This window comes from Salarias fasciatus, chromosome 2, assembly GCF_902148845.1.
Source record: "Salarias fasciatus chromosome 2, fSalaFa1.1, whole genome shotgun sequence".
NCBI lineage: Eukaryota > Metazoa > Chordata > Actinopteri > Blenniiformes > Blenniidae > Salarias > Salarias fasciatus.
The window spans coordinates 4,581,678-4,596,330 of NC_043746.1; the positions used below are offsets into that span (position 1 = coordinate 4,581,678).

The 14,653-nt window shown below is 45.3% G+C and overlaps 1 protein-coding gene across 1 annotated transcript in view; it reads right to left on the reverse strand.

Annotated features, from left to right (window-relative positions):
- The window catches only part of LOC115407333 (X-linked interleukin-1 receptor accessory protein-like 2), a 389,294-nt gene that overhangs the window by 130,197 nt on the left and 244,444 nt on the right, over positions 1–14,653 (reverse strand). Inside the window, exons 3-4 of the mRNA XM_030117731.1 lie at positions 11,057–11,226; positions 9,441–9,544 (exon numbers count right to left, since the gene is read on the reverse strand). Of these exons, the coding sequence (XP_029973591.1) occupies positions 9,441–9,544; positions 11,057–11,226 (274 nt within the window). The remainder of the gene's footprint in view (positions 1–9,440; positions 9,545–11,056; positions 11,227–14,653) is intronic.

The following is a 14,653-nucleotide window of genomic DNA, read 5'->3' on the forward strand; positions in this document are numbered from 1 at the left end:
CGTTCAGATTCACGGCAAAAAGGTCAAGTATCACAACCCGAAGATTGGTTTTGGGTCTCTAGTAGTTGGTACTATTAGTAAAGGGACAATGGTTGTGGCAGCAGTAGCAGCAGTAAGTCTTTTATCAATGAAGCCGTTCAGTATTTCCTTGGCCATCTTAACTTTGACCCTCAATAATCCATAGCTTGCAATAATGTGACCATAATGCCTGATTAAAATTAAATGTTTGCGTTCAGTCTTCTGCATTGTTGTCTTTTTCAGCCTGAGTGTGAATGCTGTCACACGTATCACTTTTGACTTTTGATTCTTCACCGAGTCTTCTCTGACGTCCTGAATGAGTTACTGGGTGTTTTTCGAAAACCCTGACCAAATATTGGGAGCCTGTGCTGCTCTGACAGGAGCGGTTTTGTTTTGCCACTAACCAAGTCAATTAGCGGGACAGTTCATGAGCCAAGATGGGCAAAGGAGCTGGCTGGCAAGGAGTCAACCGTGCAGTTTAGAAAAGCCGGCCAGTTCATAATCCCTCAGCAAAGAGCCGGCTCGCCAGGCTGCCGTTCACCCCGTCAACAAAGCAAACCGCCACAGACCCGGCTCAGGCCAACAGACCAATCAAAACCTCCCCACATGAAACAGCCAGCTACTCGATCAGCCAACCACAATGCCCCCCAAAACTAGAGACCAGCGAGTTACTCGTTTCCCCCGCCACATTTCCATTTCCAAAGGCATGGCGGTGTTTCCTCTCACACTCCTCCTTCCAACACGTATTATTGAGTTGACTCCGAGTCCTCCTGTCCATCACTTCGTCTAGAGTTGTTCTGCTGTTTTACTTTCTTCCGCTCGCCTCGGTCTCCTCTTCCATTCCCTTTCTGCTTCACTGGGAGGGAGAATCCAGCGTTGTGGCACTGAGGTTTGCTGCAGAGTATTTCTTCGCAGCCCGACTGCCTCAAAAGTAAACGGAGACCTCTCACTGTGTGTATCAATTTCACTCCAAATGATGTGCGTGTGCGGCGCGCTCCGAATCACAGCGCGGCGCTGGTCGGTCTCGGGCAGTCGCCACACGGCCTCTCCCCCACCGAGGCCCTTATACCTGCAGAGAAAATGGATTTTTGCTTTTCTCCCCCCTCCTACTCCTTCACTCTTCTCTCCACCTCTCTGTATAATTCCATCTTCTCTCCATCAGCTTTCCTGTGTTTTTCACTCCGTCTACTTACCGTCTCTCGCCACCCCTCCAATTTAACTACTTTCTCCTTGACTCTCTCTTTACCCTCGCCTCACTCCTTCTTCTTCCCACCCACCCGCTTTCATTTGTGTTCGCCCTCTCTCTGTGTGCATCCCTGCTTCTCTGTACCTCATGCGTTGGACAAGATTATTTTCCAGTTACTGTCTCCAGAGAGGGTTTGTCACTCCACCTTTAATGCTTGTTCACCTTTGGTTTTACGGCAGAGTCTCGAGGTTATCCCCTTTTCTTTCACAGATCCACACACAGGGAAGCGGCGGGGGTTTCAAAATCAACCCATTAAAGACAAACGTATCCAGTAAGACATGAGCCTCTCAGCTGCAGCGGCCTATAAGATGCTCCCTTCACTTCCAGAGTGTTCAGCTTCTCACGAGATGGTTACCGATACTAAAATACTTCATGGTATGATCGCACTCTCTACGGAGAAGATGCTTTAAATAAAACATATAATGAATGCCAGCAATTGTTTTTTTAATCCACAGACCGAGTCTTGGGAGACATATCCCACCCCTTGCCTTTTCATCTTTCATCTATATGAACAGATCAGAGAGACGCAGCTCTGCAGAAGCTGCAGATCAGCTCACGTTTGGCATCCAGCCACATTCTGAACTGAAATGTGGAATTTATAGCAAAATCCCAAATGTCCGAACGGCCGGGGAAAGGTGAGGTGGTCAATCTGGAACTTTTTTTGAATAACAATTAGTATTTTTGCATAATGCAGCTGGAAATAAAAACTACAGCAGTGGAGTTCATACGATGGCCAACATAATGTGTGAAATTCCAGAAATGACCTTTAATGTCGACACATTTCTACATCCTTGTTTTAATCCTGATCACCTGACCGAACTAGAGGGCCACTTAAATACATTCCAGTTTCCGTCATAATTCCCGTCAGCTGCAGAGTTTATCCTGGTAAGGACTGGACTCTCTGGGGCCGAACGTCTGACACCCCTGGTGTGACGGGATAAGGCGCAGAGTCCGGGCTGGCGAAGCGTTTCGCTGTGTCCGACTCCACTGCTGGTGCTTTAATTGGTAAATAGTCTGACATTCACACAAACATGGCGACAGAGCTGCCATGTAAAGTTCTTGGGCACAGCTTGGGGTTGAGCATCCTGTCCCAGAGTCACTTCAACACTCGAATGGAAAAGGTAATTAAAGCTCTAACTGTCTGATTCCATTTCAGCCTACAGGACAACACAGGCGCCACAGCCGCCTCGTCTGGCCTGTTCACACTCTTTGGCACGTAGTTTAAAGTGGCTGCATTAATCCTCCTAAATAATCGTTGGCATTGCTAGGCTGCAACATCAATAAACTAACCTAAATTCAACTTTAAATTCTCTCAAATCATCTGTGCGCATTCTGCAATTTCTTCTGAAGGCAGGGTTGCTAGGCAGTAGTGAAAGTGACAGTTGGAGATTTTACCAGCTAGTAAGTCTGTATAGAAAGTGCAAATCAAGTGTTGGAAGTTAAAACCACCTCATGTAGGTACTGTATCATCAACATCTGAGAAATAATAAATCTTACAGCTGAAATTGAAACTCCTTAAAATTCACCACTTCACCAGAGTCAACATGTTTTAACAGACAGTGAGCGCTGCTCTATGCTGCGGCTACCGCTTAACTCTGGAACAAAAACTATTCCAGAAGTTACAATGAGTGTGCGAGTGTGTCACTTGTGTGGATGATCTCTGAATTAAAGTTGGAAAAAGAAAAAGTGAAAGTCTACAATGAGAAAGTAGAAAAAAAAAACTGGGAGAATGAAGATCATCTGCCAAGCAGAACATAAAATAATTCTTCAGTATTCCAGCGTCCATGCCACTTCTGACTTGTTTCTGGCCTCCATCAGCTCCAGAGGAGTGTTCCACTCAGTATGCTCACCAGCTAGTCACTTGTCTAACTTTGTGACAGTCGGTAGTTTACAGATGGTTGTTAGTCTGTCACAGCTGGAAGATAAAAAAAAAAGCCCAACATGGTGAATTTCTGAGCTTGACAAGTAAATAATGAAACTGAAACCAGTGTGGGCAATAAGCTTTCATCCATTTTTCATGACGACTGACCTCTTTTGCACAGTAACATTGTTTTCACAAAGTCTTCTTCAATCCAACAAGGAAGAAAACAGCGAACCCTAACATGCAACCAGCCACAGAGCTCGGGGCAAACCCAGGGCAGATTGCATGAATTAAAGAAGCCGGGCCTCTTTGTAGAGGTCATGAAAGGGATCGCTGCTGACGGGGAATGGCAATCATTTTGCCTTTGGCCAGTGGAGCTCTGCCTTGTGTTTAAGAATTCACCTTAGAGTCGCCCCTTAGAAACAAGATGAGACATAAAGTTCATGTGATATTTTATTTGCCTTGAAAAAGTCGTGTTTTATGCATCACTTCGGGAGCAACTCTGGGCTCAGATCCTGGATAAAACCTGCTAAACTGCTCGCTGTTACAAATAATGCAATATTAGTTTGCTTGCATTTCTCAGCTGATTCGTGATAATATAAATACAATGAGAGTGTAACCTCAGTATTCAAATGAGGCGTGTGTGTGCAGTCCTGCTGGCATTCACCATGGGATTACCAGATGGACTACAGAGAAATTACAAGGTGTGTGTGATGTCGAAATAACACCATTTCAATACTGTATATTTTTCCACTGAAACATAAATCAGCCAAGATCCTAAAGTTTAAAGAAGACGTCCCATTGAGAGAATAATGCTCCTGTAAACTCCACGAGCACCATGACACCTCTTTCACTCTCTATCTGCTGTGTTCTGTGTTATTTTCTGCCATCTAAAAATGGATGAAGATGGATTCTGTATTTTTTTTTAGCTTTATTTTGGAAAATTATTTATCCATACTCAACCCGTCCCATTTCTAAATCAGCTTCTCTGACCTCACAGGCATCTCGAGCCAGTTTTGAAAAGGAAAAAAAACCCAAATAATTCCATTTGAGCTGGCGGAGGAGAGAGACGGTGGAGAGGAAAAACTCCAGACTTCCTGCTGCTGTGGCTGAGGTTCGGTGACAGGAGGAGAGAACAGGACGGCATAGAGACAGAGAGCAACAGCAAGCACTGTCATAACAAAGTACCTCTCCACCTACCCATTCATCCATTCACCCTTACTGAATTGACCCAGCATTAGTGTTGTGAATCAATGCAGCCGAGGCAGAAGAAGCCAAAATAATATGAATAATAATAAAAAAAATAGAAAAAAACATCCTCCAGGGAGAAGCTAATCATTCTCCCTCCTGACCGTCTCTGTCACAGCTTGTTGATCTACTCAGGATGACACACTCATCCCTTCACACACATCTATCACAGCTGGCAGGCTGGAAGATGGATGAGAGGAACGAGGCTGAATAACAGAGGAGAGAAAACAACAGAAAACCAGGTCCTGCGACTGTTAATCTACACTTCATAGGCTGATGAGTATTCCAAAAAGAATCACTGAGGAAGATGTGCTCAGTGTCTTCCTCACTGACTAGTTAAAACTTATTTGAAGCTTGATTTTCATTTCCAAAATTCACATCATCAGTGGAAAAGCGAGGCAATGCATGAATGACTTTGACTTCAAATTAGGGAGTTGAGTCCCAACTTGATATTTTGCCTCGGAACTGTTGAGGCTGCTCTTCTCCTCGGCTGTCACCGAGTCCCACTTTAAACCGAAACTCCAGCCGAGCAGGCAGAGCAGTGATCACACAGTCTGGAGAACCGTCACAATATTCAATAAACAGCCGTGAACACACAGCGAAATGTGAGCCGTCTGACTTCAGAAGAATATTATCCACCGAAATCTGCACAAAACTGTCTGCTAACTCCTCGAAATGAAGCTATTTTACAGGCTTTCCTTTCGTTCGTGCTGCTGAAACACCTCTCATCGTTCAGACTCAGAATTCGTTTCTCCGTCTCCTTCCTGGAAACGTGCGCTCAGTTGTTTGTTGTTGCTTCTTTTGTGGAATCCAGCAGCACAGGCGGGGCAACATGAGGCCCCTGGGACCACGTGTGGCCCCGGAGCTCAGCTTGTGAGGCTCTCAGCTCGGCTCTCACTGTTCTGTCCGGTACTCCAGAAAATTCTTAAAAAAGAAAAAAAAAAAAATAATCAATCAATGTTTTCTTTGAAGTGTTTATAATTTGCCTTGAGGTTTTGCAGGCTGGACTGGAGCCTGTGTTGGCCTGGTTCTTGAACACAGACCTCATGTTTGACACCAGTGCTCTACATAATGATAGTATTAACTATTTATACTGCAGCAAAATTGAACAGCATCAAATTCACTCAGAATTCTAAATGGAGTTCAAAATAAATGAAAAACAACAAATTAAAAGAAATACTGATCACCTGAACCGACGAGTGGTGATCGAGTTACAACGAATCGTTCAACGCCGGCGACTCACTTGACTGAGCGGTGACTCGCGAGTCAACACGTCCATTAAGTCGTTCACTGATTCACTGTTACAGCTAACGAGCTGCAGAGAGGGGAACGCTGCACACGCTGGAGTCCGCTCGCACCAAATCTTTCACCTCATTCTTCGTTTTATGTATTTGCCTGTCGGGGCCTCAGTAATACGAATAGCCTACCAGCATATAAAAATCCCATAATTCTAATATTATACTGTTGCTCACTGTTTCATCTGATTTTGAATGCTGCACCCGTCTCTCTGTCTGATCACTTCAGTTTCTTTCAATGAAGGGGACGTTAAATTGGAGACGACAGTTTTATCGACGGGATGAAACTGAGTGACGCGGTCAGAAAAGCCCATCGTTCATGGGCTTTTAAATCATAACCAGGGCAACTGTTCTTTCAAGAATTCATTCAGATATGTTTAGTTCATTTTGAAGACGCAGATTAGTTTATTTCTGATCGGCTCCCCCAGTGGGTGCTGAGTGAATCCACTCTCAGGTGCGAGGAGGAAGCAGGATGGCAGCTGGTGGAGATGCTGCAAACGTGAATCGAGCTTCCGTCACCAGAGCTGACTGACGGCACCCTAGAAGCTAAAATGCTCCCCTGGTGGTCAAATCTATACACTGCAGTTAATGTCAATTTCTAAAATATGGCAAAATTACATCTGGCGGGTCGAGTGTATGACGCCACAGGTCTAGAGAATATGAAGCAGTAAATAAATCTATAATCTTTTGGTGGATTAAATGCAGAAAAGAGCAGAGAGCATTTCGTTTCTTTTTGCGGTTCATGATGGGAACATTTCAGAAAGCTGCATCAGCTGATCTGAAAACACAGATTTGAACCAATTCTGTCAGGAATGTATAAAGGTGCTAATCCATAAAGAGATTTTAAATTCTATTCCAGGAGTGACAGGCAGCCGGTGTGGAGCTGGTAAAACAGGTGTTCCATGTTCTCTGTGGAGACGCTGGAGCAGCCTCATTGTGAAATGCTACACCGTTTCTGGCTGTTCGCAGGAGCGTCAAGGTGAACCAAAACGCCGGCTCCAGATCCCTGACAGCGTATGGAGATGAATGAAGTATCAAACTGCACTTTGAGGCATTTCCACATTACATCAACCGCATTTTATCAGCTGATGACAGGCTGGGAAGCCAACTGGAATTAATCCCGCACTTCTATTCTCGCCGTTCGTACCGACCCCGGTCGGATCTGTGCGTCGGGAGGCGACGTGGAGTTTTGTTTCGTGGCAGAGAGCGGATATAAAAGGCAGCGGCTTCCTTATAATAGCAAGAATGTGAACCGCATCAGATCAAGAACCATAAACAGACTTAAAAAGACTCGTTTCCTGGTGACTTTCTCCCTCTGCAGAGTAACACGTTCTAGAATAGCAATAAAGGAAGATCCAGTCGCTGGATCCCCGCTAGCAGAGGAGCCGCTGTGGCTCTGTGAGCGTGTGTGTGTGTGTGTGTGTTAATAAGAGACCCTGAGACAATGACAGACACCAAGCCCTAATTAGGTTGTCATGCTGAGAGAGCGAGGGAAAGATAGAGAGAGAGAAAGAGAGGGAGGGAGGGAGGGAGGGAGGGGAGCTTATTAAGGAGGATAGGTGTCAAGCTCTGGCAGGAAAAGGAGGTGGGAGGAGAGCGGAGGGGGAGTGGGAATTGGGCGCCGTCGGGGGAAAAAGGAGGCAGAGAGAAAGTGAGAAACAGGCGGCGGAGGAGAGAAAGAGGGATGGAGATGAAGGGAAGCCACATTAGGTGTAGGAGGGTAAAAACGGAGGGAGCAGGGGGCAGGAGACGGAGTGGGAACGGAGCGAAGACGGTGAAGGTGGCGGCGGCGGCGGAGGAGGGGGATCAAGCAGGTGATTTATGGCATAAAACAAGAGGGGAGCTGTTCCGGCGCCGCCGTTTCATCGTCTTATGTTCAAGGATGAGGCGGCTTAATTGCAACTTGCCGAGCGAACGGGGGACACGGCGACATTGGTGAAAAGTTCCACAAGTCGCACGAGCAGAGAGACGTTTGGAAGTGTGGAAGAGGCCAAGCATTTCCCACCGAGCAGGTAAACTGAGTCTGAAGCAAAGCATCATGGTTCGTGAAAAGACGAACCAGGTACGGCCTTCGCTTACAGCAAATATGTAGGGCCGGGGTGTCAAACATGAGGCCTGTGGGCCAAAAGCGGCCCGCATGAGACTTCAATCTGGCCCACCACAATAAAATTTCTAAAAAACAAGGTCTTTTTTTTAAAAAAATATATTTTCTTGAGAGTTTTGGACACGAAACAACACTGAGATGTCAGTGATGAAAGCGAGATACCTCGCTGCGGTCAAGCCAGCCTCAACGCCACGCTGTCTGGGTGAGTCTGTATAAACATGCAGAAAGGTTTTCAGATGTTTCACTGGATTTTGCAGCAGAAGGTTTGATGAAAACCAGCTTCATGTTGGGATTGTATTCATCTGTACCTATGTCACAGATAATCACCCCCACAACACAAGATCACGATTAAAAATTCATGAACTTCCCTTCAAATAAAGGTTCTCTGTACATCTTCAAAGCACTGATATCATGCATGTTCTCTGACTCTGAATTTTAACATTCTCCTGCTGTCAAAGTCAAACTCTTCAACGATCCTCACTTCAGCATGTTCACTCACAGACCTCTTTGTCCTTCCTACTCTGAACCAGCTCTGAAGACACACTGACACCTCTGTCTCCCACACACAGCCTGCCTGTTGGATTAAATCTGCCAGACGATCATATTCTATGTTGTACCTGCATTTTGTCGCCTAAAATTTGTGGGTAAAGAAAAAACCCTTAATGGATCTTGAAGACGTGTTCCTGGTGAAGAGTGTGATCGAACAAAGTTACATATTCAACGCCTTTTTCTTTTCTGGTTGTTTTGCCCCCAAGCTGAGGCCTACAAATCATCACTCACACTCACACACACACACACACACACACGCTCAACACATGTCAACAAACGCAACACCTTCATCGGTGTAAAACCGAAAAAGAAATCCAGCTAATGCGCCCGGAGAAAGAAGTTTTGTTTCAAACTCCATTCATCGAGTGTTCTTTCCTCCGACTGTAGAGAGGCCAGATACAGTCGCTCCAACACTCCACACTCAGAAATCTATTGTTAGGCTGTTCCTTTGTGAAGGGATCAACGAGAAGGTAAGTCTACAAGCAGCGCCGCAGGTCAGAGGCAGGCCAGGAATATTGTGTTGGATGCTTTCAAAATCTTCACTGTGTGTGTGTGTGTGTGTGTGTGTGTGTGTGTGTGTGGTTTTTCCTAAGCTTTAAGAAGTGAATGTGCTGCGGTGGGAGTGAAACTTCAAACTGAAGTCTGTGTTTTTGTTGGCTGTACTCTGACCGAGCTCCCATCGGGGGGAGAGGAACTGCATTCATGTGATATTCACAGCAGCGGACCCTTGTGAACCAGAAATACTCCTGAATCGCTCTTCCTCGGGGAGCGCCGGCTCCAGCGATCCCACCCCGGGGTAGACGCACGGCAGCGCAGCGCCGGGGTCAAGCTGGACTCGGAAGAAAGCAAAGCGAGGCGGCCGGATTTCAAAATCCAAGAAACTTCTGGAGGCATCCTGCCTTTGTTTTCAGCCACAAGTCAGCTGATTAGTAGACGATGAAGATTACAATACTTCATAATAAAACCTACTCATTCCTGTTGATATTCTGCGAGTGAATAACTGCCAGATTGAATATTGTAACGTAGTTCTTCCTGGCTGAGGGCTGTTCGGTTTCCGCCGGCTCTCCGTCCAGAATAAGCATCAATATCGCGTTTGTACTCCAGCGAGCCGCTTGTTACCTGAGCACACAGGTGTAGAATCCATTGTCTTCCATTTCTGCAGATCTGAACCAGATGGAGTCGTCTTCTTTGCTCAGCCGGTGACCTGAGAAGATGATCGGCTCCTAAAGAAGGACAAACACAAATCATGGAGTTAGAATTCAAAGCTATTCCCACCAGTCACACATTTCAGTCACTGAATTGCTGAAAAAGGCACATTGCAGAGGAAGTTTCCAGACATTTTCAAAACGCACTGCTCTCAATCTCCGTGTAAAAACAGCGATCAGAAACTAAACACTCATAAGCCTTTGAAAGTTGGACTTTGAAATTGATTTAATGGCCTGCAAAAATATTTTTTCAACAACTTAAATCTTGTTAAAGCTGAATTTTCTCTGTTAAGATCAGTATGTAGATTCCTCAACATCAATAAACCAGTGTCAGATTATCACTGGGATGTTGAAATCCACGGCAGGCTGAAGATAAGAAGCGGATATTTAGTCGGTAAATATAATTTTTTTCACTTTGGAAGTCGGAGCGCCGACCGCAGGCCTCAGTTCCCTCTCAATGCTCTCGCACATTACAGGCATCGTCAGGCCGAACTGTAATCCACCTCAATCCTGCGTGACTACTCTGAAATAATCCACTGCCTGGAAAGAAAGACGCTTATTACAGCACATGAGGCCACAGTGTGATTTATCAGGCCGTCCTGAGTCTCTGTACCTGCGATTACTCAAGCAGACACAAACAAGTCCAGCGAAAGACCAGACCAACTCGTCCTGCAACGAGCTGCTGGAGCTGCTTCTAAATGACTTCCTGAGACGAATCAGCTGAGGCTACATCTGGGTCTGGACGCTGGCTGAAGGCCTGGAGTGCTTTACAATTAGCAAGTGATTAACAAACGCAGTGTAAACATACTAATCGAGAGGTTTTGGTCTCAGAATGGAGAAATCAGGCCAATTCCTCAATTCAACAACTTAGCTTGATGGATCCCTGAATTTTAAAGCTCTGATCAGGAACTCTATTTCTTAGTTCTTAATATCACAACATGGAGGCATCAACTGAATTAGAATATTCATCAGTATGCAAACAAACTGTCAACCAAGCATCCTCGTGAGGTTTTTGCCTTAAGTTCAATAAAACTTACAAACTTTCATCTTTTGTTGCTCAATGACTTAAAATTCTGAGTTTAAAGTATTTCTAGAACTCATGCAGAGCCATATACGTCCACTAGAGGCAGCACTACCCCCTGTGCAGTGAGTCCAGATGACAAGAAAGAAAAAAGCTGAACAAGTTTTACATTAATAAATCACAAACACTGTCAATTGTATCAATGTTGAATGTGTTGAAGTAGATTTTAAAATCACCTTTCGAGATTCAAAATCATGTTAAAATGTGTTCAGAGGTTTTCACATTCAAAAATCAGCTGTTTTCATTTCCCATTTAGAAAGATTGATTCTGTGACAACAGATGATTTTCTCAAGAAAAAAGTAAAAAATCTAAAAATCACAATCTCCCCTCTCTCTCTCTGAGTCTGAATGGAACTGAAGCTGCTGTCAGGATACTCCTGGCCTCTTCTCCCTTCCTCCCCTCCGATCCCCTCAGGACTCCGGGAGCCTCACAGAGCTGGACGGACTCACCTCGGCGTCTCCTTTGTTCTTGTACCAGATGAGGCGCAGCTTGGCGTTGGTGGCCATGGTGTAGTTGGTCCGGATGTAGCTGTAGAACAAGGCACATTTGACCCGGACGGGCTCCCCGGCCAGGACGTGGTACTCCTTCAGATCCACCGACCAGTCGATGCACCCGTCCACTGCAACACGAGGGAGAGAGAGGAGGAGGGACTGAGAACACGAGGTCGGCAGGGCGAGACTTCACTGGAAACGAGGCTTCAGCATCAAACGGAGCTGGAAACTCCAGTCGGTCAGGAATCAACACACTTTCTACAAAAGTAGTTTTTCAGGAGACACAGAAAATCTCTCGACAGTGAAGGGAAACCATGCAGGAGAGGTGGGGAGGATGACTTTTGGCTTCTTCGACAGTATTGTTCTTAAACTTTGAAACAAAGAAGTGGTGAATATACAATGTAGATGTGCTTTCTTATGTCCTTATTAAGCTTCGTGGGAAGGCTGGCAATAAAGCAGGAGATTAAAAGAGTTGGAGTCTCGTTCACATGCATGTAGTGAAGAGAAAAAGAGGAACTAAAGGCCAATGTGTAGGAATCGGAACGCTTGTCGTTTTCTTTCCTTTGAATTCATTCTTATGTCACTGTATTGGCTGAAAGTAAAAGGGAGTGTTCAGTGAGGAGGGAGGGGCTGGGGACTGAATGAAAAAAGAGAAAAAGAGGAGACGGGGTGAGGACGAGTCAGGCGGAACGAACAGAAAACAAGTTGTGGACAGCGGACGAGGGGGAGGTGGCGAGACGTGGAAAAATGACAGGGAGCTTTCCCCAAACGGACCGCCTTCCTCCCCTGGTCTCTCTTTTGTTTTCCTCCCCCTGACAGTCTGAGGCTGGGAGAGACGCCCTCAGCCTCAGCCTCATCCCCCCCGGACCAACCGAAGAAAACCAAGAACACCTCAGCACTCTGAGATAAGTCGCTACCCGCAGAGTTCAACACTTCATCTGCATGGAACGTACAGCCACATGCTTAATTGGTAACATTTACAGATTTAGCAATATGCATCCGGTCACACAGCGAGAGCTGAGATTTACTACCACACAGTTAGTAACACACACACACACACAGACACACACGAACAATGAGGCTGCTTGTAGTTGCAGGTCAGAGTCAAAGCTAACACCCAGTAATTCATTCATCTTCACTTTTACACCTCAGCTGCCCTGAGTATATGTGTTAATCTGAATACAACCGTCTGTGTGTGTGTGTGTGTGTGTGTGTGTGTGTGTGTGTGTGTGTGTGTGTGTGTGTGAGAGGGAGTGCAGCTGTCTGTAGACATATTAACTGCGTGGGCGAGGTCTTAGGCTGGGCAGATATATCATCCCCGTCAGCTCGATCTGCATATGGACGCTCCCAAACAGGGGGCTGAGGAAAACCCGGGATAAAAGGTAACGCTTCAGTGTTTGGGAAAGTGACTGTAAAAGTGACAAGTCAAGTCATCACATTATTACTTAAATCTTTGCAGAGGCCCGAGACCGTAAAACAGAAGATTTCATGTGGAATGTGAAACTAACTTATTGCCAGATATTTTAGTTTCTCCACACGGAACAAGAAAAGTTGTATTTTTATACTGAGGGGTGTTTTTTTTTTTTTTTTTTAATTCAAACTGCACATTACATGAATCAAAATTAGGTGTGTGTGTTTTGTGCAGTGTGCAGCATATTTAGTCTGGGCCTGTCACTCAAGCATAAAGCCTCTCAGAGCCTCCAGCCTGTCTGTACGCCTCCCACAATCCCCTGCAATACCTCTACAGCTGCTGCCATAATAATAGCTTGACCTGACCCACCTGCACACACACACACACACACACACACACACACACACACACACACACACAATCAAGTAATGATCCCAACATTCACTGGCATACTGCAGATTGAAATACACACACACCCAAAAAGAGAAGGAAAGTCAGACTGGCACATTCACACACACACACACACACAGAGGTCTACACCACTACAGGGCAATTTACACCCTCGGTGAAAGGGAAAAGAATTGAGGGGAAGAAAACAAGAGGAAATCAAAAACAAAAGAGAGAAGAAGGTGGTGGGAGACCAAATTTAGAGTGAAAGAGTTGAATGTGTGTGTGGCAAACAATGCACTTAGTAATGCGTGTGGATGTTGCTTCAGCACCATGGACCTATGTACACTCTCTCTTTCGCTGTGTTTGAGTGCATATGTTTGTGAGTGTGTGTGTGTGTGAGTGTGTGTGTGTGTGTGGGGAGGGGGGTGTACTTAGTAAATGTCTGTAATGTTTCAGCACCACTGACAGCATTATGTTAACCGTCTCTCTCTCACTTTGTGTCAACATAAGCTTTTCTTTGTGTGGTTTGTGTGCAGATGTTTCAGCACCATGGACAGCACCATGTGAAGTCCCCACTGACAGGACAGTAAAGAGATGGACGGAGCTGGCATAGCGTTCTGAAATCCCGTTTTGAAGCTTTCAGCAGGACGTCTCCATATTGAACACTTGAAACCGGATGTGATTGGTCAAGTCTTTCACATGACTGTGTCACATGGACAAAGGCAGAGCTGTGATAGGGTGATTTATGCTAAACCTTAACTTCGAAAATAAAATCAACATGACTTATATTGTCAGTGCCAGTCACGGCTGTGGAAACTAGTGATAGAGACCAAAACATGTTCTGAAATCAGGCGCTCTGTGTTTATTTGTACTCTGAAATTTGGCATTTTTGATTTTCCTGGGAATTAATGCAATTCAGCTTTATTTCTGAAGTGCCAATTACAACATAGTCATTTCCAGACAGTTTTTCAGCTGTTCTGCTCATCCACGCTGAATTCATTTTTCACAGCCGGAGTTTGTTGCCTGGAACTCCCTCCCTCTCACTGTTTGTGCACATATGCTTGACTGTATGGCAAGTTATGTTCTTCATAAGTGTGTGAATGTGTTGTTTCAGAACCATGCACAGCACTGTGTTAACTCTCTCTGCGTGAATGTATGCATACATGCTTGCATTTATGTGTGGGTGTGCGTGTGGCAAGCAGTGCATTTCATCACAGTGTGTAGATGTTGTTTCATCACCATGGTCAGCACTGTGATAAATCTCTCTCTCGCTGTGATTGTGTGTTTGTGCATATATGCATGCGTGCGGAGCAAGCAATGGTTTCTCAGTGCCACTGAAAGCACGATGTTAACGCTCTCTGTGTGTATTTGTGCTTGCCAATGTGTGTGTAGTTGTGTCTGTGGCAACACACTTTCATAATGTGTGTAGATATTTCACAACCATGGATAGCACTATGTTAACTCTCTGTGTGCAACAATGTACTGAGTAAACTGCTGTAGAAGTTTCAGCACCATGGACAGCACCATGTTAACTTTGCGTGTTGACATATGCTTGTGTGTGTGAGTTTGTGCTTGCATATATGTGCGGCAAGCAATCCGGTGATGCCAGTTGCTCATTCATGCATTAGTAAATGTTTTTCAGCACCGTGGACACCACTGTTAATTCTCTTGTGCTGTGAATGTGTGTGTGATTGCACGCGTGTGTCTGTATGTGTGGCAATCAGTGTTCTCAGAGAGGCCGAGTCATACTCATT